At 37.9% G+C, this 22,238-nt stretch overlaps 5 protein-coding genes across 5 annotated transcripts; 4 read left to right on the top strand and 1 right to left on the bottom strand.

The window, feature by feature from the left end:
• Nucleotides 1-15: 15 nt before the first annotated feature.
• On the top strand, nucleotides 16-1,983 carry LOC145214785 (serine/threonine-protein phosphatase 2A activator-like). Its single transcript, XM_080083388.1, has 2 exons — nucleotides 16-263; nucleotides 683-1,983. Exon 2 carries the CDS (start codon nucleotides 742-744, stop codon nucleotides 1,699-1,701), a length of 960 nt encoding a protein of 319 aa, XP_079939514.1. The 5' UTR covers nucleotides 16-263; nucleotides 683-741; the 3' UTR covers nucleotides 1,702-1,983.
• Nucleotides 1,984-2,048: 65 nt separating this feature from the next.
• Nucleotides 2,049-2,851, top strand: LOC145214793 (general transcription factor 3C polypeptide 6-like). The gene has a single exon (XM_080083400.1). The coding sequence runs from the start codon at nucleotides 2,049-2,051 to the stop codon at nucleotides 2,430-2,432; it is 384 nt and encodes a 127-aa protein (XP_079939526.1). The 3' UTR covers nucleotides 2,433-2,851.
• Nucleotides 2,467-5,271, bottom strand: LOC145214774 (WD repeat-containing protein 54-like). Its single transcript, XM_080083379.1, has 9 exons — nucleotides 5,108-5,271; nucleotides 4,867-4,961; nucleotides 4,191-4,301; nucleotides 4,046-4,128; nucleotides 3,822-3,981; nucleotides 3,557-3,648; nucleotides 3,322-3,496; nucleotides 3,080-3,145; nucleotides 2,467-2,714 (listed from the first exon to the last, which is right to left on the bottom strand). The coding sequence occupies exons 1-9, from the start codon at nucleotides 5,196-5,198 to the stop codon at nucleotides 2,580-2,582; spliced, it is 1,008 nt and encodes a 335-aa protein (XP_079939505.1). The 5' UTR covers nucleotides 5,199-5,271; the 3' UTR covers nucleotides 2,467-2,579.
• Nucleotides 5,272-6,027: 756 nt separating this feature from the next.
• On the top strand, nucleotides 6,028-12,956 carry LOC145214764 (BRO1 domain-containing protein BROX-like). The gene is made up of 12 exons (XM_080083370.1): nucleotides 6,028-6,270; nucleotides 6,420-6,625; nucleotides 6,910-6,997; nucleotides 7,111-7,206; nucleotides 7,542-7,614; nucleotides 7,826-7,931; nucleotides 8,379-8,468; nucleotides 8,718-8,803; nucleotides 8,869-8,950; nucleotides 9,607-9,757; nucleotides 10,455-10,617; nucleotides 12,032-12,956. The coding sequence occupies exons 1-12, from the start codon at nucleotides 6,170-6,172 to the stop codon at nucleotides 12,116-12,118; spliced, it is 1,329 nt and encodes a 442-aa protein (XP_079939496.1). The 5' UTR covers nucleotides 6,028-6,169; the 3' UTR covers nucleotides 12,119-12,956.
• A 3,353-nt stretch (nucleotides 12,957-16,309) lies between these two features.
• On the top strand, nucleotides 16,310-22,017 carry LOC145205101 (uncharacterized). The gene is made up of 2 exons (XM_080077753.1): nucleotides 16,310-16,427; nucleotides 20,522-22,017. The coding sequence occupies exon 2, from the start codon at nucleotides 20,560-20,562 to the stop codon at nucleotides 21,712-21,714; it is 1,155 nt and encodes a 384-aa protein (XP_079933879.1). The 5' UTR covers nucleotides 16,310-16,427; nucleotides 20,522-20,559; the 3' UTR covers nucleotides 21,715-22,017.
• The last annotated feature ends 221 nt before the right edge of the window (nucleotides 22,018-22,238 follow it).

The following is a 22,238-nucleotide window of genomic DNA, read 5'->3' as shown; positions in this document are numbered from 1 at the left end:
GGCTACGTTCAAAGGTGCGAGCAACTGAGAAAAAAGTTACAGTTTCCTTCTGTCAGCTGTTAATGGAGCGAAAAAATGGTGTCTGTGTTCGCGGGTTTAACTTCCATTTCAAGTAATAAAGCTCCCACGTTCAATGCCATCAAACCAAAACAAAACTGATTGTTTGTTTCATGGACAAGCGAAACATTTTCCCACGTGATGTTTTGGATTTGGAAGATGGACAATTGGACATGCTTCGGTGCATCCATGTGAAATCTTGACAAGTGCGTTTTGAACGTTGGGGTTTGGGCTTTTATGATGCAATGCACCTTAGCGTCGTTGAAATGTCAGTTTACACTAGCTCTTTGGCCAGGATTTTATCATAGCGTGGTAATGGTTGCGTAACGCACAGCTGTCATTGTGGATTGTTGCAAAACAATTCCTGTTATTGACCACGTTTTAATTGTACTTATATTTTTACATTGCCGGATGCTGCACTATTAACCGTGAGCGTGAGGTATCCAAATTATGGTTCGCGAATCCGTTTTTGTGTGACTTGGACATGGTTGTGAATTGTGATATTGGCAATGATAGATCAACATAAAAATTTGGCATCAATCACATTGAAGATTTGGAGTGTGAAACAATTTGCGTTGTACATCAAATCTGCAAAATCTAAATATTAAATATTTGCCTTTAACAGGTCGTTGATGCTCCAAACTGATTCATGTACTAAAATTTATATACCAGTGGTGGCTAAAAATGGATCAAAATGAAGCTAACTCGGACACAACAGAGGAAAATATGTTGGCCAAGCATGACTTTATTGTTCCACACACAAAAATAAAGACTATTGTTGATATGCAGTTGTGGTTGAAATCACAAGCACACAATGACTTTGTAGGATTTATTAATGCTTTAAACCAGTCTGTAAAAGGAAAAAGCCTTTCTGTACAGTGTGAAATATCGAAAACTGTCCAGGCACTGTTAGATGTTCTCAAAATGCTATCCAATTGGGTCGACGAAATCCCTCCTATGGAGCAGGCCCAGAGATTTGGGAATAAGGCATTCCGTACCTGGATTCAAAAGCTGAGGTCTAATTCTGTTTCCTTGATGCAAACTGTTCTGCCAAATCATTTACAACATGCCTGTGATGAGATTGCAGACTATCTCAATGAAAGTTTTGGAAATGCAACGAGAATTGACTATGGGACAGGCCATGAAGCAGCGTTTGCAGCTTTTCTATGTTGCCTTTGTAAAATTCGGGTTCTGAAGCCAGAAGATCATGTTCCGTTAGTGACAAAAGTTTTTAATGAATATCTAATTTTGGCAAGAAAGTTGCAAAAAACATATAGAATGGAACCTGCTGGAAGCCAGGGTGTATGGGGTTTGGATGATTTCCAGTTTTTGCCTTTTATTTTTGGTTCATCACAGTTAATAATGAATGAAAGAATTACCCCCAAAGATTTTGTTGAAACCTCTATTGTAACCCAATATCATCATGATTATATGTTCTTGGAATGTATCAAATATATTAATGAAGTCAAGTCTGGGCCATTTGCAGAACATTCACACACCTTATGGGGAATTAGTTCTGTTCACCATTGGACCAAAGTAAACTCTGGTTTACTAAAAATGTACAAAGCGGAAGTTCTACAAAAGTTTCCGGTTATTCAACACTTTCGTTTTGGTTCCATTCTTACTTTGTCTGCCCTAAAATGATACTGTGTAGATTTTTATTTGTTATGTCCACATTTTTTCTCAACAAATTCAATGCATTTGTTTTCTAAAATCTTAAAATTGCTTTTTGGCACATTAAAAAAGAAAAATGGCCACCTTTTAGTTAAATTTACTCTGAAGACGAGTTAATTTTTTTTTTTTAATTAAAAGACATATCATAAACATTATTTCCATACTTTACTGTTCAGAAAATGTTATATATTTAAAGCATAAAGCAAAACAAGGGCATCCATTTTGTCTAATTGTTTTATTAATTTTTGTAGACCGTTGTTTAAGTTAAACTTTTTGGGTTCCATATGTTGATGGTGGATAAGATTTTACATTAAACTATGGAAGTGTCTGAGAATAGTGATGAGGAATGGGAGCTTGTTGGAGAAGAATATGTTGTTATCGACCTGGTAGGAATGATCGACAAAGATGTCATCAAGAACTGTGACAAATCCAAAGTCAAACTAATCGGAATGCTTGACGCTGAAGAGCCTGTATTGCAATTGGACAACAGTGTTTTTATCGGTAAGCGAGAGGATGCCCCTGGAACTTGTGTGTTGTTTCAGAAAGATGAAGTAGAGGAGGATGCTATATCTGATGATGAACATAATCATTTTCAACAACAGAAAACAAATTCAACAGCGAAAACCTCACTGACATATCATTGTTGCACCAACAAAAAGTTGATCATGCACCAAACCTTTTTAACTGCAAAGCAGACATGATATTGTCAATACATAACGTCCAAACAAAAACCTGTCACAAGTCACATGTTGCTGTATTAGTATGTACTTTGGAATAGGTTCATTTTTGCACAGTGATGCCCAAGAAGGAGAGTATAAACACATGTATTGTCAAATGCCAAAGAGTCGTTAATGTGATTTATTGTACACTATGATGTCTTTACTGTCATATGCTGTGACTGCAAAAGTTGAGTCATTCTTTCCAATGAATTTTGCTCCACACACCTGGGAATCTGCAATACTTGCACACCATTCATGTGATACCTGCAAAAATGTAAGATAGTACTTCACTGTATAGTCCAGTGGTTCTCAAACTCAGTTTTCGGGGCCGCATGCGCTCCCAACTACTTATTTTGTGGCTCGCACCAGACCTCAATAAACCATCAAACATTGTTTTTTTAGCTTTCAAAGTCATATTCTTTAGTGATTTTCTTAAGGGTGCGTTTTTTTGCAGCTCCCTACACACTTAAAAAATACCTTTTGGCCCCGACAATAAAAAAGTTTGAGAACCACTGGTATAGTCTATTCATGATAATTACTGTTTTTGTAGTAAGAGACATAACAAAAACAGCAGGATATAATGGATCACTTATTTGAAAGGTTCAAAGTAATGGAGCAACAATAGTAACCTCAATTGTGTTGTTTGTTGAAACTTTCCAAACTCGCACAAAGCTATCTTCACTGCCAGATATTACCTACACAAAAAAATCGCCTTGATTAGCGATGATTTTTTCAATATAAATACTTAAAAGATATAAATCATCATAAACTATCTATAATATGACAGCTGTAGTAAGTTGAGCAGTGTTGACACCAACTGCTGTAAAAGGCCTAAACAGCATGAAACAACTTAAGCATATGTAACACTTACTGTGCTTCCTTCTTCTGAGTTGTTTGCACAATCAAGACAAGACACAGCCCTCACATGTGCAGCAATCTCACAAAGAATAGTGCTAGAGGCTGCATTGAAAATCCTTAAGTGGCCTGAGAGGTAACCAGAAATGACAAGGTCTTCCTTAACAAGCTTGATACTTGAACAAACATCACTAAAAAAACACAACAAAATTGCAACAACCCTATATTCAGGCTAGTATATTGGTTACTACCTGCTGCCAGGAATGCAAGAAACTGTTGCAAATTTGTTTCCACTTTTAAAGCAGCAAATTGTTCCATCATCATCTGCACTGACAAAATCAACCTGAAAGGTCAAATAGTATAGCCCAAGTTTCAAAAAAATACATGTCACAACTTACAAAGTTGATATTCACAAAAAGATACTACTTTTTGCTTTGACAAAAATATATGGAAATGACCTAATGTCTGCAAACTGCAACAGTAACATAGGTAATTTAATTTCTAAAAATTATATACTTTATTGGCAGTGCAGTCGACTCCACTAAGAGCTGTGATGGCCTGTGTATGTCCTGTCAAAGTTTCATTAATGCTGAATGTGTTTTTGGAGTAACTTAAAACAATCACACCATTCGGAGTCCCAACACAAATGTATTTTGATGCAGCACACGCAATTCCTCTGCAAAATTGAATCTGACATTAGCAGTGCATTACAATGTATACTCTGAAAACAAAAAGCTTACCTGCAGTACGGAGAGAAGCTAGGTTTGTTGTTCTCCTTAGGGTTGTGCCAATACATGAGAAATTGTCCAGTTGAGTCATAGATCTAAATTTGTGTAAAAAAAAGATTTTGTCTATTTTTTATTTAAAGACATGTGAAACACTTACCAGCAAACCCCTGTGATTTACAACTACCAAAACATCTAAAGACCCCAGGCTACACCACTTTGCCTGTATAACAGGACATTCATTGCTTGGGGAACTCTTTTCATTGAGCACCTGAACACAAAGTACATGTGTATTGCATAAACTAGAATAGTGGTTTTCCTATATATTGCCAGTTTAAACAAATATTTGGGGGTAAAGGGGTGAAAATGAATATATACAACTTCAAGTTACAAAATACTTTAAAATACGCTGCAATGTACCAATCAAAAAAGTATGAAACTCCAGAACCATCTGCTTTAGCAAATATAGGCGTTTTAAAAATTTCACGTTTTGGGGGGCTGTGGGTGAACCGAGGGATCAAACGGGGTCAAAATTCACATGGACCATCTTTAGACCAATATCTATAATGTGTGTAAATTTGAAAAAGTTTGAACCATTCTTTCTTGACCAAAACGTGGGAACAAATCTGCGTCAGACGAAAAAAAATATAGACAAAAACCATATGTGTCCCCTTCCCTGATAATTACCATATGAACCAGTTAGTCCTTTTTTGATTTAATAAGACATAGAAAACTGTATGGTTTATTTGTCAAAATATTATGGCAATCCTGGCATTGACATTGGCAGCATTTCTGTACTCGTATAATACATTAAGTTAAAAAAATTATTTGCTGACCTGTGATGTTGTAGTTTTCGAATTTTCACCAAATTGTACCATGTTTACATGATGCTTGTGTATGGAAGCAAAATGTTGATGGGAAACAGTAGAGTCTAAAAGTGAAGGAAAATATGTCAGATATGGAACTAAACAATTAAAATGTGGCTGATAGAATGATTGTCTTCAGAATATCAAAAGACAATGCAAAAAATGAGTTACTAGTCTTATAGAAAGAATATGCAAAACATTTTTTGAATACCTGCATCATCTTTCACTGAAAGGAAATCTAAGTTGTCATAGAGATTTGAACAAGTTTCTTTGAAAGCATAAGTTTGCTGCTTGGCATACATTTTAAACTTTAGTTAGTAGATTTCTTTAAAACTTCTTTTTTGTATTCATTCCAAGATTGTTGACGCAAAAAGTGCTTAACCTTCAAAAACAAACCTTCGTCACAGAATTTTAATGTTATTAAATATAACACAAAACTTACCCAAACTTTAGGACAGGATTTTTCAAAATCTTGTCGTAAAGTTTTGCAGGATGTTTCAGCGTCTTTTTCGTCTTTGTACTTTATAATACACGACAAATATGCGTCCCTCGATTTCCAACAAAGCCGCCTTGAATTTGCGTTGGGCGCAGCACCTTCGTTTGCCATTCCTTCTCTCGCGTCTTAACAAAACATGGCTTTCACAATTTCAGTCGATTTTCTTCGTGACTCCTGTGTCAACAAAACACATTTGGTGCGAGTTGTTGTTTCTATGATTACGGAGCTTTTATTGAAATAAACCTTTTTAGCTGTGAGTTCTGTGGTATAATTTCGCTTATTGCGTTATCAATCGACATTGTCGCTTGTTTACGATTGTCTAAAATTTAGACTCTAAATATAAACCTTAAGTTAATGTGCGTTGAGTTACCATTATACGCTAACAATGCGCCTGTGTTTCTTTTGTAATCGTAACGTAACATTTTCGGTAAATATTAGATTCGTTTGAGTGAACACGAGCAAAACAAAAGCTTGATAAGTTAAATAGGACGACAAAATTAAAATTGTGTCTTCTTCATTACTTTATAATCGTTATGGTTCAATAGCTTTATTTCATGCATGACTGAGACCGTCTGTTCTGTGTCACGTGATGATTATTCATGTACGACATGACGTCAGTAAAACAACAAAATTTCATGTGATTGTGATGACTGTATGCGTAAATTACTTTTCTTGTGTCTAGTTGTGTTTAGGAACATAGAGTTCAAGAAACGATTTATTGAAGAGCGCTCGACCTGGAAGCGTGTTCTCTACCAAGTTTTGCAAGATTAACAAAACATGGCGCATTGGTTTCACCGAAACCCTTTCAAAGCCACTGCGGTGCAGAACTTTGATGTTCGAAAAATTGCTATGAAAAATGACTTCAGTAAAGTCATCAGGTTTGTAATGATTTTGCCTTATGTCCTTTTCATGCCTTTTTTGTTTAACAGATGTCAAGAATTTTTTTTACATTAAAGCATCTTTTTGATATTATTCTAATTTTTTGTATTTGTGTGTTGTGCTATAAATTAGTTCTGTTCTTTTTCAGCGACCTTCGAACTGCCCGGACAAACCTGCTGGCACTTTTTAATGATCCACTAGCATCACCAGAGAAGATGGACACTATAAGCACCGAATATTTTGCACTCGTTCAAGGCTTGTTTGAAGTACCTGAAGGATTGGAAGGCAAAAACACTGCAGAGACCAGTCAATCTACTGAAGAAAGCTCAAGCAAAAAGGAAGAGAGTGGTAAAGGTAAATATGTTTGTATTTTTCATTAACCAAACAAATACCGTTGGATGGGTTGGTGCTTTGCATGTGAATTGTGCTACATGTGTTTGCAATTTCACCACACCATTAAGGGTACATGTCAGAACAAGAAGGTGTACCAAAACTTATACCTGCTGTTTAAAAAGTACTACGTTCTGTCGTGGCAGAAAACTACTTCATTGGAAAGTCACATTTTACCACAAACAAATGAAATGTTAGTTGATCGAAACGAATTCTGTGTAAAAGATTTTGTTTTTGTTTTATTACAGAAGACAAACCAGTGGGAGCAAAGATTACTTTGAAAACATTTTTCAAGTTTAAATGGACCCAGACGTTGTTTGTTGGAAAACCACCACTGTAAGTTTTTCTTGTACTTTTGTAAACAACTGAAAATAAGAAAAGCTTCTAAAGACCCTCTTTAAAACTAAATAAAGGCAGCAATAATTAACTGCCTGTTTTATATCTTGTAGGGTGGAAGATGATGCTGAATTTGATTTCATCAACATGGGTGTAAACATCGCTCTGTGGTACACCAAGCATGCTGCTAAATTATCTGCACAAGCTGAGTAAGTTGTACTTAAATAAAAATGTTCAAGCGAAGGTGATGACCACTAAAGAATAACTATTCTTAGTTGTTTGAATAAGTAAACGGTCTAGTTCTATTCCAGTATTAGGCTGTACAGACTGATCTCTTTAAAACAATAGACAATTTTATTACATGGAATAGTCATTAAAAATTGTAAACTGAGTAAGAAAGTCAATTACTATTTTACTAACTCTCACATTTAAAGTTGTGAAACAAAAGCATGTGTTTTGTGAAGAATAAACTAATTTTGTTGAGTAATGTTTTTTAAATTCTTGTAGTTTCCCCATTTGGCAAATTAGTGTGAATGTTTTTTAGAATAAAAATGGAAGATGCTAAAGAAATACATTCCTGCATGAAAAAAGCTGCTGGCATCTTTAAAGAATTTCGAGTAAGTTTTATGCTGCTAATTGTTAGTTTATCATGATGATTTTTGTTTCATGTTTAAAATAGTAAATGTATATACATCTAGTTTCTTACATTTTTCAAAAAAGTATTGTAAACAATATTTTAACAAAGAATTTGCCCTTCTGCTTACATTAATAAAGCATCTAGTGCAGTTGTTTATGGTGAGGAATATGAGATTCATTTTTTGTTTTCAGGATAATCATGTGGGAAAGCTATCCAACCCACCAGAAAAATGTTCAGACATGGACTCCAGTGTTCTTGACTGTTACATAATGTGTTGCCAGGCAGAAGCCCAAGAAGGTAAGACTGAAGTTTCAAAAGCATTGTGTTACCTAGCAAAATGCCCAATTGAATTTATGAAATGAAAGGGCACAAACTTATTTTTTTTTTAATTGGGAATAATTGTTGGTCCCCTTATATATCATAATTTCTTAGTCCATTGAGTACCACGATTGTTTCACTGCCCAATGCGGGTTCCAATGTTTTAATTGGGTAAAAATCTTTTTAAATAGGCACATAATTAGATTGATGCTTGCCATGTAAATTTTGACGAACATTTTTTGAAATGATTGTATTTTTTAATACCTTTACCAGTGAGCATGTACACATGTGTGGGATCCATGTGCACATGTGGGGCAGGATTAAGATAGGGGCCCAAAAAGAATGTAGTTTTTGTGAAGTGGTTTATGGGAAAGCTACTCATATGTTGTTAAGATTTTCTGTCAATGATTTTATCCACTTTTGCAGTTACCATAGCGAGAGCAGTTGAAATGAAACACAAAGCAAGTTTGATTGCTGGACTTGCAAATGAGACTTCAAAGTACTTTCAAATGGCTGGTAAGTTGCCTGAATACCTGTTTTTACAAACTTTAAAAAATACACAACAGATTATGTCGCTATAGTAAGCATAAACACCTTTGGTAAATGTGTACCCAAGTTTGGTTAGTCATTTGTTTTGCTGGTAACAAAATTGTTATTTTGATCATAATGGCAGTGGTTACATGTTTAAGTGTATGGTGGCCACATTTAATACGTTAGTAGATCATCATGTACACACAAATATTAAAATTTTAAATTTAATTTTAGATGATCACCTTAAGTCATTGGATCAAGGGATCGTCGGCAAGTGGAGAAAATATCTTCAGTTGAAACAATCATTTTACAAATCATATGTAAGTCAATTAAGTTTGTATTCACAGTAACCACAGTGAGTCTATAACTGTCACAATCTATTCAGGCCTTATGTTACCATGGAGGCGCATTACTTGCTGAAGAGAAATGTGGTCTTTCTATTCGTTGCTTACAAGACAGCACAGATAGTAAGTTGATTGTTTCATTTTAGTTTTGTTGTAATTGTTTGTTTTTTAGTCTCAAATACCTTCTTTTCTTGGTGCTTTAGTTGTATCATTGTGGTGACAAAAATGTGTTTTAATTTTGCCAAGAACCTAGTAAATGTCATAGTAAAAACATGCTTCAATTTGTTGTTGGGTACTTCAATTTTGACAATTTGTTGGGTACTTCTGACGTTTTGCACTTTCGACGTTTTTTTTTTGTTACAAATTTCATACACTGTCGAAGCAGGGGTAATTTTACGTATTTAATATGTTTACTTTTACCCTTTTAATAATAAGGCTGTTTGTCTGTGTCAGTTACAGGATAATCATGTAGTGACATCCAAATGGCTTGTAACTGATGTAATCAATCTATTACAGCAGTCAGCTTTATACAATTTCGTTTTTGTGCGACTACAATTGCTTTATAGTGTTGCTTTTTTCGACTTATGAACATTTAAAGTAAAAAAAATGGTGTTTAGAACAATTTCCAAACTTAACTGATCCAAGTGAAAACATCACCTCCAATTTTTTTTCCAAAATTTTATCCAAATGGTATTTTAAACACTGGGTGGTCAACGTTTTTTCATTATTGTGTGGTGAAACTCAAATGGAACCCATTTTAAAGCATTGTTTTACTGTAGTGTTTGCGAAGACCACGGCATTGTGCAAGGAATACATGGCAACGAAAGGAGCCGGTTCCACGATTCGACCTCAAGAGCACGAGTTTTATCGCAACTTTGAAAAGGATTTAAATCGAAAGTTCGAGAAAAGCAAGTCCGAAAACGGATTTATGTAAGTGACCTCGTTTCATAACCATAAGCTTTTTTTAATCGGATTATTAGCTACACTGTGAAGTTTTAATTTAATTGGCCTCCAGATGGCGCTGTAGAGGCACTTTATGACGACGAGAATATTAATCTTCGCCCCCACTGGCTCTTTAATTGTGATTTACAAAGCTACTGCACACAATGCAAAAAGCCGTTGGTCTGAATTAGTTCACACAACCTCGTGTAAATTGACGTTAGGATTCGAAGGCAAATGAACTGTTATCTTGGTTATAAACATCTAAACTTCTTAACTTAAATAATAATGCTGCATAGCATGCGATAAAATTGCGTGGTGAACTACTCGTGTGAATTAGAAAGATGCAGTGATGAATAAGTTTTCCAAGATATTCTGCATGACAAATTCCCCTGTGTATATGTGAAAAAAACTCTCCCATAACACTTACAAGTTTCAGAGTTTATGTCTGCGAAACTCTGGGCATACATTCTGGTTCGTTTACTCAACTAAGCAACACTAGATAAACATTCTGCGACCAGACAGTGTCGGTTGTTATTTCCTATGTGCCACATACATTATCTGCAAGCAGTACATATTTGCGTAAATGAAAAATTGGCCATGACGTTACCGCATAAGATAGGCAACATTTTATAGTAAACATTACCCCAATAAAGCATGGCGCCATCTAACACCAGTATTTATTCAGCTACCATCAAAAAGTGCCTCCCGTCGCCCCCAACATTGACTTTCAGGCGACACATGGTCTTGTTGATCCAACTCCCTACTCTGTGCCAGAAAAGAGCAGCGCTTGGACCTCAGGCGTTTATGCTGGATTCAATGTCAGCAAGAACGTGCAAAACGACAAAAAGGTAACCGTTATGATCTTCCCCAAACTTTTACTGTGATTGATTTTGTATTTTGTTGCGTAACCATACTGGAATATCTGTTTGGAAACTGTGCTTTAAAATTGAAGAAGCATAAATTAGTTCGTTATTTGGTTAAATATTAAAACAAATCGCCTCTCATATAATGCACACTGTTTAGATTTTAAAGACCTGGGCCTTTGAGCTATAGAGTAGCCACCTTCCCGCACGCCAGTTTATTGGGATTGGGTGTAATATAATTGTTTCTTACAAAACTATTTTTTTCTATTTCGTATACTCATGACAATTGTGAATGAATAAAAATTCAATACCTTTGTACGTACAAATTTTGATAATATACCACAGGGGTCGGCAACCTTTTTTGTACTGCGGACCATTTTTGATGCTGAAATTTTATCGCGGACCGGCCTTCAAAAAACTATAAATATTTAGCCACAAAAACGCTTAAATTAGTTTATCATCCCCGGGAAAATGCACGTGAAAAATATTTCAAAGCATTTAACCTGAAAACTGTACGTCCCGGTAACGAACTTTTTGCGGACCGGCTGTTGCCGACCATTGCTATACCACATTGTGTGAAAACAAATAATTAAATATAGAAACAACCACATCAACGATAAGTGGCTTTAAACGTACTGACTGTCATTTGGTTCATAAACTCTAAATACATGTACGGGCAAGAAGAGCACGTTTTAATAATTGCCATTGAAAAGAAACAGGAAAGCATTACCATTTAAACTCTGTGTATTCCGTGTATGGCGGCGCTTTTCGACTTTTCTGAGAAACTTCAATATGTGTCTTGCCTCATATGTCCCCAGTTCGCGCGACATTAAAATGTACTTTGAGCTCATTCATTCGTGTAAGGCCTGGTCCGGTCTAGAGTACGAGCGTGTAATAGCAGAATGCCGGGTTTTAATGTTGAAATTATAACAGGTGGACAAATCAGTGAACAAGGTTCGCGCATTTTGTAATGAAAAAAGTCTCTTTTGTAGATAAGTTGTACCAAGTAAAATAAGGTGCACCGTTTAACTTTTACGGGGTATTGCTTGATGTAGCGGCATATTGACATAAATTTTTCTCTAATTTGTGGACGTATTTTTTCAAATTAAACTTTTAGGTACTGGTCTTGTAAAACGATAAATTGTGACTTTTTGCATTACTCCAATCTTCACTCTATTCATCTAACTAAATTACCATAAACAGTACAAACCTTTTTCACTCGGCAACGCATAATTTTGCAACCTTCAAAATGAAATTTTTTAACGATGAAGTCTGTTTCATTTTGCTAACAATCCGTAAAACCGGATACCGAAACGTTTAATGGCATTATATTGCTTTGTAAACTTGACTTAACGAAGCCATGTCAATAATAATAAATTCTTTTTTCTTCCCGTCGCAGTTTAAACCTGAAAAGGAGCAAGATGTAAAACCGATCAAGGAACCTGACATCAAAGTTACCAAGGACAACGGTTGCGTCATATCGTGATTGACGTCATCACACGAATATGGCAGCATTACCCTATAGCACACCGTATATACGCCGGAATCGGCTAATCTATCTTCTACGTCACTGCACTTGCATTGCGACGTCATCCAATTAGCCGCTCCGGCGTGTAATGCTAAACGGACACATAAAACGCTATACGTTACTTTCAAGGGTATCATGTTAGGTTCATCACGATTGGTGAGGGATATGACGTGACAAACCTATTTTTGGCCTCCACATGCCAACGTGTTAATAATGAATATCACATTAGCGGCCGCCTAAATGCTTTGCTTTGCTGTTAAGCCGGAAATAGGCTCTGTGAATGCAAAACCAAACTGACAACCATATGTTAACAGGGTAATACGGTTTTGTTTTACAGTTTATTTGTTTGACAAAGCTGTTACGGCTTAAGTATTTTTGCAATATTGATTGGATATACGCGAAACAGGTTGTTTGTTGTGTTTAACAGCATTCTCCTGTGTACCTTTTAGAACAATAATATGCGTACATTTAAGTTCAAATGCCTCATGTGTACAATGACCATCTGTTTGTGTTATAACGTTGAACTGCGCAAATAAGTTCACAACAAGGTTTGCTATTATTAAAACAAGTTACGTTTAAATGCGTCATAGATAGGGTACTTAATGTTCAACTACAAATTTGTTTTATCCAATTCTGCCCCAGACATTTACTCAGAACACCTGGTATGACGTCATCTTGCTATTCTAATGTACTTACTGTCGTTTTGTGTTTGAAATAAATTGCATGTGTGTCGAAATGCAGTTCAGATGTTTTATCGCTTTATGTGTATTTGTAAATAAATAGCTCTCGTGTCGAATGTGTGGATGTGCTAAGAACTGAAACGTATTGTTTTTGTCAATTCACACGCTTCATACAAAAAAATGTTTGGTACAACAAGCACATTTATAACTTTGAACTATTTTCCAAATATACCAACGATTTCGGGGATTTTTTGCCATATTTTTTTTGAACAAAATTGTTATTCAATCTTTTTTAACTTAGGAACACTATGCACGGACTTGAAAAGACAATCTCGAAAACGTCTACACGATGTATTCTATATACACCACTACCTTGGCAGTAATGTTTATGATTAAACTACTTTTCAAGTCCGTGCATAGTGTTCCTAAGTATATTGGATGCCACCACGGTATTGATGTCAAGCTTAAACTGTGGAAGATCGAAGCACTTCAAAGAGATGTACTGATGATGACAACAGAGATTGTCGAAACGTCTACACGATGTATTCTATATACACCACTACCTTGGCAGTAATGTTTATGATTAAACTTTTTTAACTTCTTTTAAACTTTCTGAAAAAAAGTTTATTATGTGCAAGAAATTGGCTGCTTTAATTCGCTTTAAACATACGAAAGTTAAAGGACTAAGCTCCACAGATGGAGTATATACCTTGCTACTGAATTATAATTTAGCTCTGTATTTACGGTCCGAAAATCAAAATGAAGCCAACACTCTATTGTTATCAGTGTTTTACCCTTTAAACCAGGCTTTACCACCCTTTCCTTACACATTGTAAGAAATTATTGTAAAAACCGAAATCAGTTCTGATAAAATGAGCCAATTTTGTTACATTCCTAACTTACAACTCTGTAATTTGCGACTTTAGAAACAAAATGACAAAGCTTTTTACTTACAAGAAGGGGCGAGGCCTTTTGACGAATTCTTGTGGCTTTTGTGACGAATTAGGGCCCATCTTGTGACTTTTTACGATTAAGCTAATAAATCGAAATCTGTTTGCTTACGAGTCACGCGACCCTTCTATTTCAATGACTTTCGGTTCTGGTCAGGTTGGATATGTATGGTGGGGCTTCTTTGTCGCGAAAGGGGGTTGAGAATTACTATAGGGCCGCGCCCCGATAGTAAACTTCCTATTTTCGGTCAACAGCGTAAGTAACACGAAATATTATGGGATTTTCCCGGGTACCTATTGTGAGTTCAAATATAAAAACCACAGTCCATGAACCGATTTTAATCGCACAAATCTTATTAATTTTGTATGGCAAAGATTGCCGACTGAACACACAGTGGTGCCTTATGAGATTTAACCAAGTTTTCACACACAAAACAAGGGACTTATTACGTTATATTTGCAACCATGTGTTTTGTGCTTTTACAGGCTTGATAATATTCCTAAACACACCTCAACGTAATCTATTGTGTATCGAAAATAATATGCTTGTATGAACGTGAAAAGACAATAAAAAGTATGCCTTCCGAATTGAAACTATATAAAAAAGACTTACGCCATTATTATCTCCGGGATTTCCAGCCATACGAACTTCCTTTAGGTGTATAAAAATTCACCAAGAGTGAAACTGGTTTTTGTTTCTTGGTATTCCCCTTAATAACGACTTACCTCACTGGAGGATCAGTAACACGTTTAAGTCGTGCTGTTGCTGTTTTTAGCTTAGTCAGTAAAATTCTAGTTGAGACAGGTAACTTATAGTTTAAACAACAGATGATGGGCTTAAAACAATAATCAGCGTCTATATTAAAACTAGCGGACGTCGTTGAAAAGTTCATGCAGTTATTTTTGATCGCTTAGTAAATATACAAATATTTAGCAAGGTGAACTGAATAAGGGGTATATGTGTGCATTACAATTAAGACTTGTGTCTGCGCTTGGATTTAACTTAGTATAACCTGATGTGCCTTACAGAGCATATTGGTCTGCCCCTCGGCCCAGTTAGAGCTTTGAATGCAGAAAGAAAATCTTGGCAGGAGAAACAGAACAAGTTTTGAGAAGATATGCCTGCAGTTATGCACATATTTAGATCTTCTTAAACCGGCATAACCCTATATAGACGAGAAACGCAAATGTTTTTATAACAGCGTGATAACAGTTGACAAAAGCTTGCCAATATATATTCCAAATCAAGACAGAGCGACAATGGACTGTTATTGTTCGCGTGTTTGTTACTTAAAAACGTAACAATGAAAACAATAACAATTCGGCTTTGTTTGTTATGTTTATAGTTCGGTGTTTGTGTTATACCTGGCTGATTTCTCGACTGGGAAACGATGAAAAAACCCTTAGAAATGTTTACGCTTCACAACTGTGGGTAAAACCCAAAATAACGAACGTATACAGTACTTAAAAATCACCGTAAAAGACATCGAAACCAACAGTTCGTCAAACCAGCAGGCACGAGATGTTATTATATGTTGTGTTTAAGTGTTAAATGTATTTTGTGCAAGTTTTATATTTTTGCTAATAGCAGTCAACATAACAATGCAGCTATATTAAAAACAATTGTATGTTTCTTACACAATAACAGAAAGTTGAGGCGAATTAGGTCAATGATGTGTTGTTGACGAAGTAAAGGCGAAGTGGCCAGTACCAAGCGGCTGGGCTAATCTCCTTACGTAACCACATATCGTTCGTCGTAAATTACCAGTTCGTTTTAAAGCCTCGCCAACATACGCGTGTATAGCCCGGTTTGCGTTTAATCCTTGTGGTCGATATTTTAAAAAAATATATGTTTTGCAGCTGCTGTAATTACATTTCATCGTAACCCTTACGGTTGTAGGTGCGCTTTGGATTTTGCCAATTAACCAGCGCGAAAACCGTTTGCAGCAATCTAGTTTTCTCACTACTCCCAGCAATTAGGTGTGCGCTGTCAGCGTGAACATTTACCGAAACGCTGGTTGTAAGATTACATCAGCCGATCGACAACAAAACTCGTTGCACCACAAGCTTCCAAGAAGACTGTTTGTTGGTCTGTGGTTGTAGGCGACTTAGTGGAAACTGCTGTGTTTGTTTTTCCCATCATGCACACATTGCAGTTTATTTTGAAGTGAGAGAAAGTAAACAAAACGATGTTGTTGCCAAGAAGTCTGGACAAGATATATAATGTGGGTGCAGCTATTCACAACTGCATGCGATAGCTTTGTAAACACCAGTTGTGTATATCATGTTGCATGTGTTTGAGAAGTCAGTCTTTGGGAAGTTTATATGTCTTTACTCTTATGTAAGTTTATAGTAGACAAAGAAGTTCTGAAATACGGGTCTGAATTTACCAAAGCCTGTCAAAATTTAGGTTTGTTTTTGAAAAGAGAACAATTTATGTTATAAAATCTAGATTATTTTCATTAATTGGTATGATTTTGGGTGTTTTTGTTGTATAGTGGGTGAGTTAACTATTGGATTAAGCCTTGGCTATTCGTATTAGTGGGTCCTTTTTTGATAAATGTTGTTTGAAAAAAACGTAGCCCACTTTCTGGAGAAGGACTTTTCAACAAAAGAAAAACGACAAAAAGGTTTTCGGTGAGTCATTTGAAATTTTGGCATTCGGATGTGATTCACGCCAAGTTATTTATACGCATTGGCTGTGACCAAACATGCGGGTCGACTTTGGCCCAGACAGACGCCCCTCGGGTTGGGGAACTTGAAATCTTTAGTCGATGACCTGATGTGTTTATTCATCTTCGGCGCAAGCGAAGGTTAAGTGACGGAAACAATAGGCAACGTCACAAGCGAGTAACGAATTTTGTGACGTCATATTCAGAAAGCTGTTTCCTTGTTTAGCCGGAACAGCAAAACAGGAAATCGTGAAAACGCGTTAAAAAGGTACTTCCGGTTGCTACGAAAATACGAATTAGCATATCCTTAAATTAACCGGTTGTAAGTCACATTAGACCAGACTCGTAAGGGTATGTTATTGGAAAAGGTTTCAATTAATCGAGGTGCTATTATTTTGGATTTTTTGCTTTTGTTTCTCTTTCACAAAGCGAGCCTTATGCGTTGATGCCTTTCGTTCCATTGAGAGTTTTTGCTGCGTGATGGCAAAAATGTTCGCGGAAACGGAAACAATTAAATCGAAAACTCGGAAATGAAAGCAACGTCAGAACATAAACATTAGGGGACAAAAAAATGATAAAGCGTCGAAACAGAAACAGGATGCACCTATACATTTTATAGTACAAGTCGGTATAATAGCACACAGTCAGTTTGATATTTAATCAGCTTGAGATTTGGCGCTAGTAACACCTCGCTGGAAGTCAATTTAAATTTAGCGCCGGTTGACTTTTTCGTTTGCATTGAATCGCCGCAAATTTTGTCACGCGTGCGGTAGTTTTTGGTCTATCAGGCGGTAAGCGAATCTATGCAAATCAGCCAATGCAAGTTTTGTTTTCTCGTTTTCCGCTGAAGTGGCGAGTGTGGATGTTATTTGCTGGAAGTGTAAACAATACGACGCATTGTATTTACCCTGTCGCAACAACTTGTTATGATTTCAGTTGTTATCACAACACACGATACCGCAGTGTTTTGTCGTGATTGGAACACTTTTAAGTGGCCCTTACGTAAGAGACACGCGTTCCAACAACTTTAAACCAAGTAATGAGGCATTTATAAAGCCGAAACCTAAGTTTTGATGCCATCGCTGTAACTAGTTAGTAACCCTCAATTTAGTCGTAATTTAAAGCAGTTAAAAGTCGAAGTTGCGCTGGCTTGCTGTGTTCAAGCGACGATGTAATTGTTTGGAACGCGTCCGAAAGGCGTCGAGAAACAGCAGTTCACAGGCAATAATTGTGGCGGTTTTCGAAAACACAAATGCGATCGTATACCAGAAGTCCTCGTCGCACAGGAGAAAAGGCAGTTCGTCTGCTTCGTAACTGGGAACTGTTAGCCAACAAGTACTTCGACTTAACAGTCCCAGACCGTCGTATGTTCAGAGCACGATTTCCACGCTGCGGATCGGTAGCACTTCAGACGATTCACACGCCGAATAGTAAAAAAGGTAGTTTTTCAGCTGGCGCATCGCACCTAATATGGACGCAAGTACAGTAGTAGAAGTCAGAACTCAGTCATTTGCGACGGGAACCATTCCAGGCCACCGCGTTTTTTTCGGTTAGTCGACTTATTGTTTAGGCTGGTTTAGTTACAGAAAAGCGTTTACTTAGACGTATACAGAATACAGCAACAAATATAAGCGAGTGTAAAAGTTAGTTTACACGCATTTTCGGTCGTGTGTACTATTATAATCCCTAGGTGACGGTTTTAGTGACGCAGCACTATTTTTCTGTTTACCTAATCCGAACTTCGAGATAGCACATTGGACTTATGCAGAAGTTGTCCAGATTTCGAGCGATCGCCCGGGGTTAGCTCCTAAATAGAAATCATTCTCGCGGCCTTTTGCGTCATATAATTTGCCTCGTCATCCGATGGAATGTCGACGGCTTTTCCAAGGCAAAATAACGCCGCGGGGTTTTTCTTACAACAGCTTAGGTGGTGCGAGTCACCAATGCACCAACAAGCATTGAAATCAGATCACCACAGCAGCACAGCTCGTTGACGTGGCAACCGCGCGACGAGCCAACGGGAGGCATGTATCAAGTTACACCCCCGCCTTCTATTGTTGTGAAGTTTCCAGGGAGGCGTGTTTCAGAGGTGTGTTGCGTTGAAGCAAATAGAGACACGTCGGTGTTACTTTTCATGGTAGATGGAGCGCAAGGGTTTTTTCGACTTTCCGGTACTTTTTTTCGCAGTTTTTTCTAAATTTTTGACCTGGCAAAAATGTTGAGGAAGACAGACAGGCGGTTTGAACTTGAACGTAGCTAAAAGTTAGTGTTACCGTTTGTTCCAGCAATGGGCAGTGCATGTTGCTGTTTTGTGTTGCGTTCAGTTTTTACTTTTCGGTACATTTTATTCTAGTTTTGTTAGAATTTCTGGACTGGCAACAGTGTTAGAAAAAGCCCAAAGGCAGACTGTCGGTTCGAACTTAAACGTTGCCAAAAGTTAGTGTTATCGTTGTTTCCCCAAACGACAGTTCATGTTACTGTTTTGTGTTGCGTTCAGTTTTTGCTTTCTGGTATTTTTTATCTCAGTATTGTTGGAGTTTCTGAACAGGCAACAGTGTTAGAAAAGGCCCAAAGGCAGACTGTCGGTTTGAAGTTGAACGGGGCTAAACGTTAGTGCTATGGTTGTCCCCCCAATAGGTAGTACACGTTGCTGTTTAGTTTTTACTTTCCGGTACGTTTTATCTATAATTTCTGAACTGGTAACAATGTTAGAAAACGCCCATAGGCAGACTATAGGTTTAAACGTGAAAAGGTTTAAAACGTGTGGCAAAAAGTTCGTAAAATTATCATCGTCCCAAAAAACACACTGTATATTTCGTTGTTTTTTGGGGGATGCGTTCAGTTTTTTATCCAACTGTAAAAAAATTATCCAGTCATGCGATTAATGGAAATCGACACGTTGACGTCACTGGGACGATGTTTGTGGTGTGAGTAATTCTATTGCGTTTGTTCACTCGTTACGTGGAGGGTTGAGTCAGTCGTGGGTTGGGCGTTAGACATGTTTGTTTTTCACGAAGAAACGCATTGCGCGTATCCGTTCTGTAAGGCTGTTTTCGTAAAGCAAGCCTCAAGCGTGATGTATTCTCTTCTGTACTTAGCATGCTTATTGTCAACATAGTTAAGTTTCGTTTAGTCGTTGATCAAGCTAGTTAGCACAAGGCGATTTGGATTTCGTGCGATGAAACACAGTTACGTAATGTGTAGTTAAAACTAAAAGTGTATTTGCTTTAAGGAAACGCTTAATGAATGTCACGCCACGGTTTTTGCTCGTTTTATTGCTATCTTTAAAGTCCGAAGTGGCATACCAGTTTCAACTAAGATGAACTGTTACGTCACGTCGCTTGTCTTTTTGTGACATCCACTCGGGTTAGCCAGCGGTTGCGCCAGCCACTACACCACAACGGAAGTGCTTATGGCGGGAGTCTTGTGTACAACTGTGACGTCAGGTTATAACACGTGGAGCGTGCGCTCTTTGTTAAGCGCGTGACTCTGAGTGTGAAAGGCCCGAGGTATCGACATAACAAACTGCCTCCTTTCGATGACAAGGCGCCCGCCTCGCTGGGTAGTATTGAGTGTCCAACGGTTGGAATGGATTTCTATGGAATAAATACAAAGCTAGGCGTGTTTTTCGTTTGTACTGTGAAGCTACTTTTGATATTGTGACACAGGCTAAAAGGTGATGGGAATGTATTGTAAAGGCCAAGTAGTTGCTTATGTTCCCGGCGACAGACTAGTTTTAGGCATTCTACCACATCAGTTTAAGTTGCATAAGATTTAAATAGCTAGAACTATTAGTCTTTGTGAGTCACAAGCCCTTTTCTGTGTAAATTAACGAAGGCACAATGGTCCGTTTCAAAGAACTCGAAACAGAACTGTTAAAACGCAATAGGGTACTGTGATGTCAGTTCCCCATAGTGACAGAAACAGGAAGAGCTTCAATAATGCTGTCATTTCAAGCGGGAAACGGGTTTCCCCTGAAACGAACATTGGAATATTGTACTGTGCGTTTTGTACATGCAAAAATCGCGCATGCTTAACTCATTGCGTTTGTGTTCACAGCTGTAAAACACTGAATATTTAGAACTAACTGAAACTGAATGATGAGTTCCGACAAAGCTGGACCGGCTGTTGTACAAATGGATCCTAAACAACCACTCAGTGTACCTTACCCGGCCGTTGACCCTCTGAGGGTAGCCGGAATTCAAAACACAACACCTTATGTGGTGCTGTCACCTATGCTGGTCCCTTACGTACCAGCTCCTGTCCACTACGTCAAGGCTAAATCCAAGCAGAGGACCGAAGCAGTTACCTCGCCCCGAAGAGCACGTGTCGCAGTGCGGTATGTTCCAACTGTGTACTCCTGCAGTCCTCAGTATGTCCCTGCCGCCTATACGTCACCAGTGTACTGCAAACAAGCCATGTATGTGAGGAGCGTGGTCCAACAACCTGAAGTTTACCCCGTGGTTTACGCAACAGACCAAAACTCGACTCGTGTACACGGATACATATCTGCCCTCACCAACACGAAGTTAACTGAATCAGCCAGACCCAAGTCAAAACTCAACCCACTGAGTGAGCCGTATAAGCCAGCCAGTAAGGGTCGAGTGTGCTTTTGTGTCCATCGGGAAGGAACTAATGAGGAGGTTTGGTGTTGCTGTAAATCAAGCGTGGACAGCTCACGGTCTTCAACGCCGGAATCGTGGGGCGAAGAGGCCTTCATTGAAGCCACCAGTCGCAGTGCTTCGCCTCAAACTCACAGCGCCGATTGTTGCCACCGACGAGAAAAAGATGACGGTGACAGTGACAGTGGTGTGGAAGCCGAAAGCGACTCTGAAAGTTGTTTTGCGTGTGATTGTGGAAAGTCCCTCACACGAGTGGACTACAACAATGTCGAAGAGGAAGGTGATTACCCAGATTTAAGAATCCCTCGTCACCACGACGACAGCGCGCTTTCCAACGACTCATCACACCTAGTGGATTTCGCGTGCACCAATCTTCGCTCTAACGAATGGCGAGCGGTGGCGCGAGAACTCGGCGTCGATGACGTAATAATTCAAAGCGTCGACTACGATATCTATGAGAGCTTTAAGGATGAGATGCGTTATGTGTTTTCATACTGGCTTAGGTCGGATGAAAGTATTGACAATGAGGAAAGACACCGACAAATGAAAAACGCTTTATCTGAAGTGGGACGATTTGACCTTATTGAAAAACTGACCTCGCTCGAGGAAAGTGACTTCACAGAATTATAAAACTCCGGTGTTTTGTATTTGCAGACCAATCATTCCGCCAGTTGCGACTTTCATATTGTTTCAGTGTTACATCTGTACATAAATGTGCTGTGAATTGTCCCCTCGAATTGACTGTGTTCCGTGGTGTAAATATGTGTATGGTTCAGTTTTTGTATTGTTCGCTATTTATTTGTACAAAGATTTTTGTGCTCTAAACGGTTCTGTGCACGCTTTTTTGCTCACCTATAACCGCACCAGATCTCCGCTGCTCCAGCACGCTTTCCATGTGTCACATAGCACCTAAATACAAACATCTAACAAGAACAGAGTATTGTATATGTCCTAAAATCTTTTATTGCGCTGAGGAAAAAAATCAATGGAACTCCAAAAAATATATATTTGCAGGCCGCAGTGTTATAAGCAGGACAGATGGTTTTGTTGCTTACTTGTTGTCCAGGCGTCCCCACACAGGGTGCTAAAACCTTCTGCTGAGAGCAAAGCAGTTTTAGGATACATTGTTATATGGCGATAAAACGTCAATCATC

Source organism: Phallusia mammillata, chromosome 1, assembly GCF_965637545.1.
Source record: "Phallusia mammillata chromosome 1, kaPhaMamm4.hap1.1, whole genome shotgun sequence".
Taxonomy (NCBI): Eukaryota; Metazoa; Chordata; class Ascidiacea; order Phlebobranchia; family Ascidiidae; genus Phallusia; species Phallusia mammillata.
Note: the sequence above shows the minus strand (reverse complement) of the source record. Positions and strands in the feature narration are given on the sequence as shown.

Bases quoted from the DNA above. Each gene is read 5' to 3' on its own strand.
- LOC145214764 (XM_080083370.1), top strand. From the start codon at position 6,170: ATGGCGCATTGGTTTCACCGAAACCCTTTCAAAGCCACTGCGGTGCAG. The intron at 7,615-7,825 runs GTAAGTTTTATG...TTTTGTTTTCAG, and splicing joins GCATCTTTAAAGAATTTCGA to GATAATCATGTGGGAAAGCT. The intron at 9,758-10,454 runs GTAAGTGACCTC...GTATTTATTCAG, and splicing joins AAGTCCGAAAACGGATTTAT to CTACCATCAAAAAGTGCCTC.
- LOC145214785 (XM_080083388.1), top strand. From the start codon at position 742: ATGGATCAAAATGAAGCTAACTCGGACACAACAGAGGAAAATATGTTG.
- LOC145214793 (XM_080083400.1), top strand. From the start codon at position 2,049: ATGGAAGTGTCTGAGAATAGTGATGAGGAATGGGAGCTTGTTGGAGAA.
- LOC145214774 (XM_080083379.1), bottom strand. From the start codon at position 5,198: ATGTATGCCAAGCAGCAAACTTATGCTTTCAAAGAAACTTGTTCAAAT. The intron at 4,302-4,866 runs GTCAGCAAATAA...CTTTGTGTTCAG, and splicing joins CGAAAACTACAACATCACAG to GTGCTCAATGAAAAGAGTTC. The intron at 3,497-3,556 runs GTAGTAACCAAT...GTGTTTTTTTAG, and splicing joins TCTTGCATTCCTGGCAGCAG to TGATGTTTGTTCAAGTATCA.
- LOC145205101 (XM_080077753.1), top strand. From the start codon at position 20,560: ATGATGAGTTCCGACAAAGCTGGACCGGCTGTTGTACAAATGGATCCT.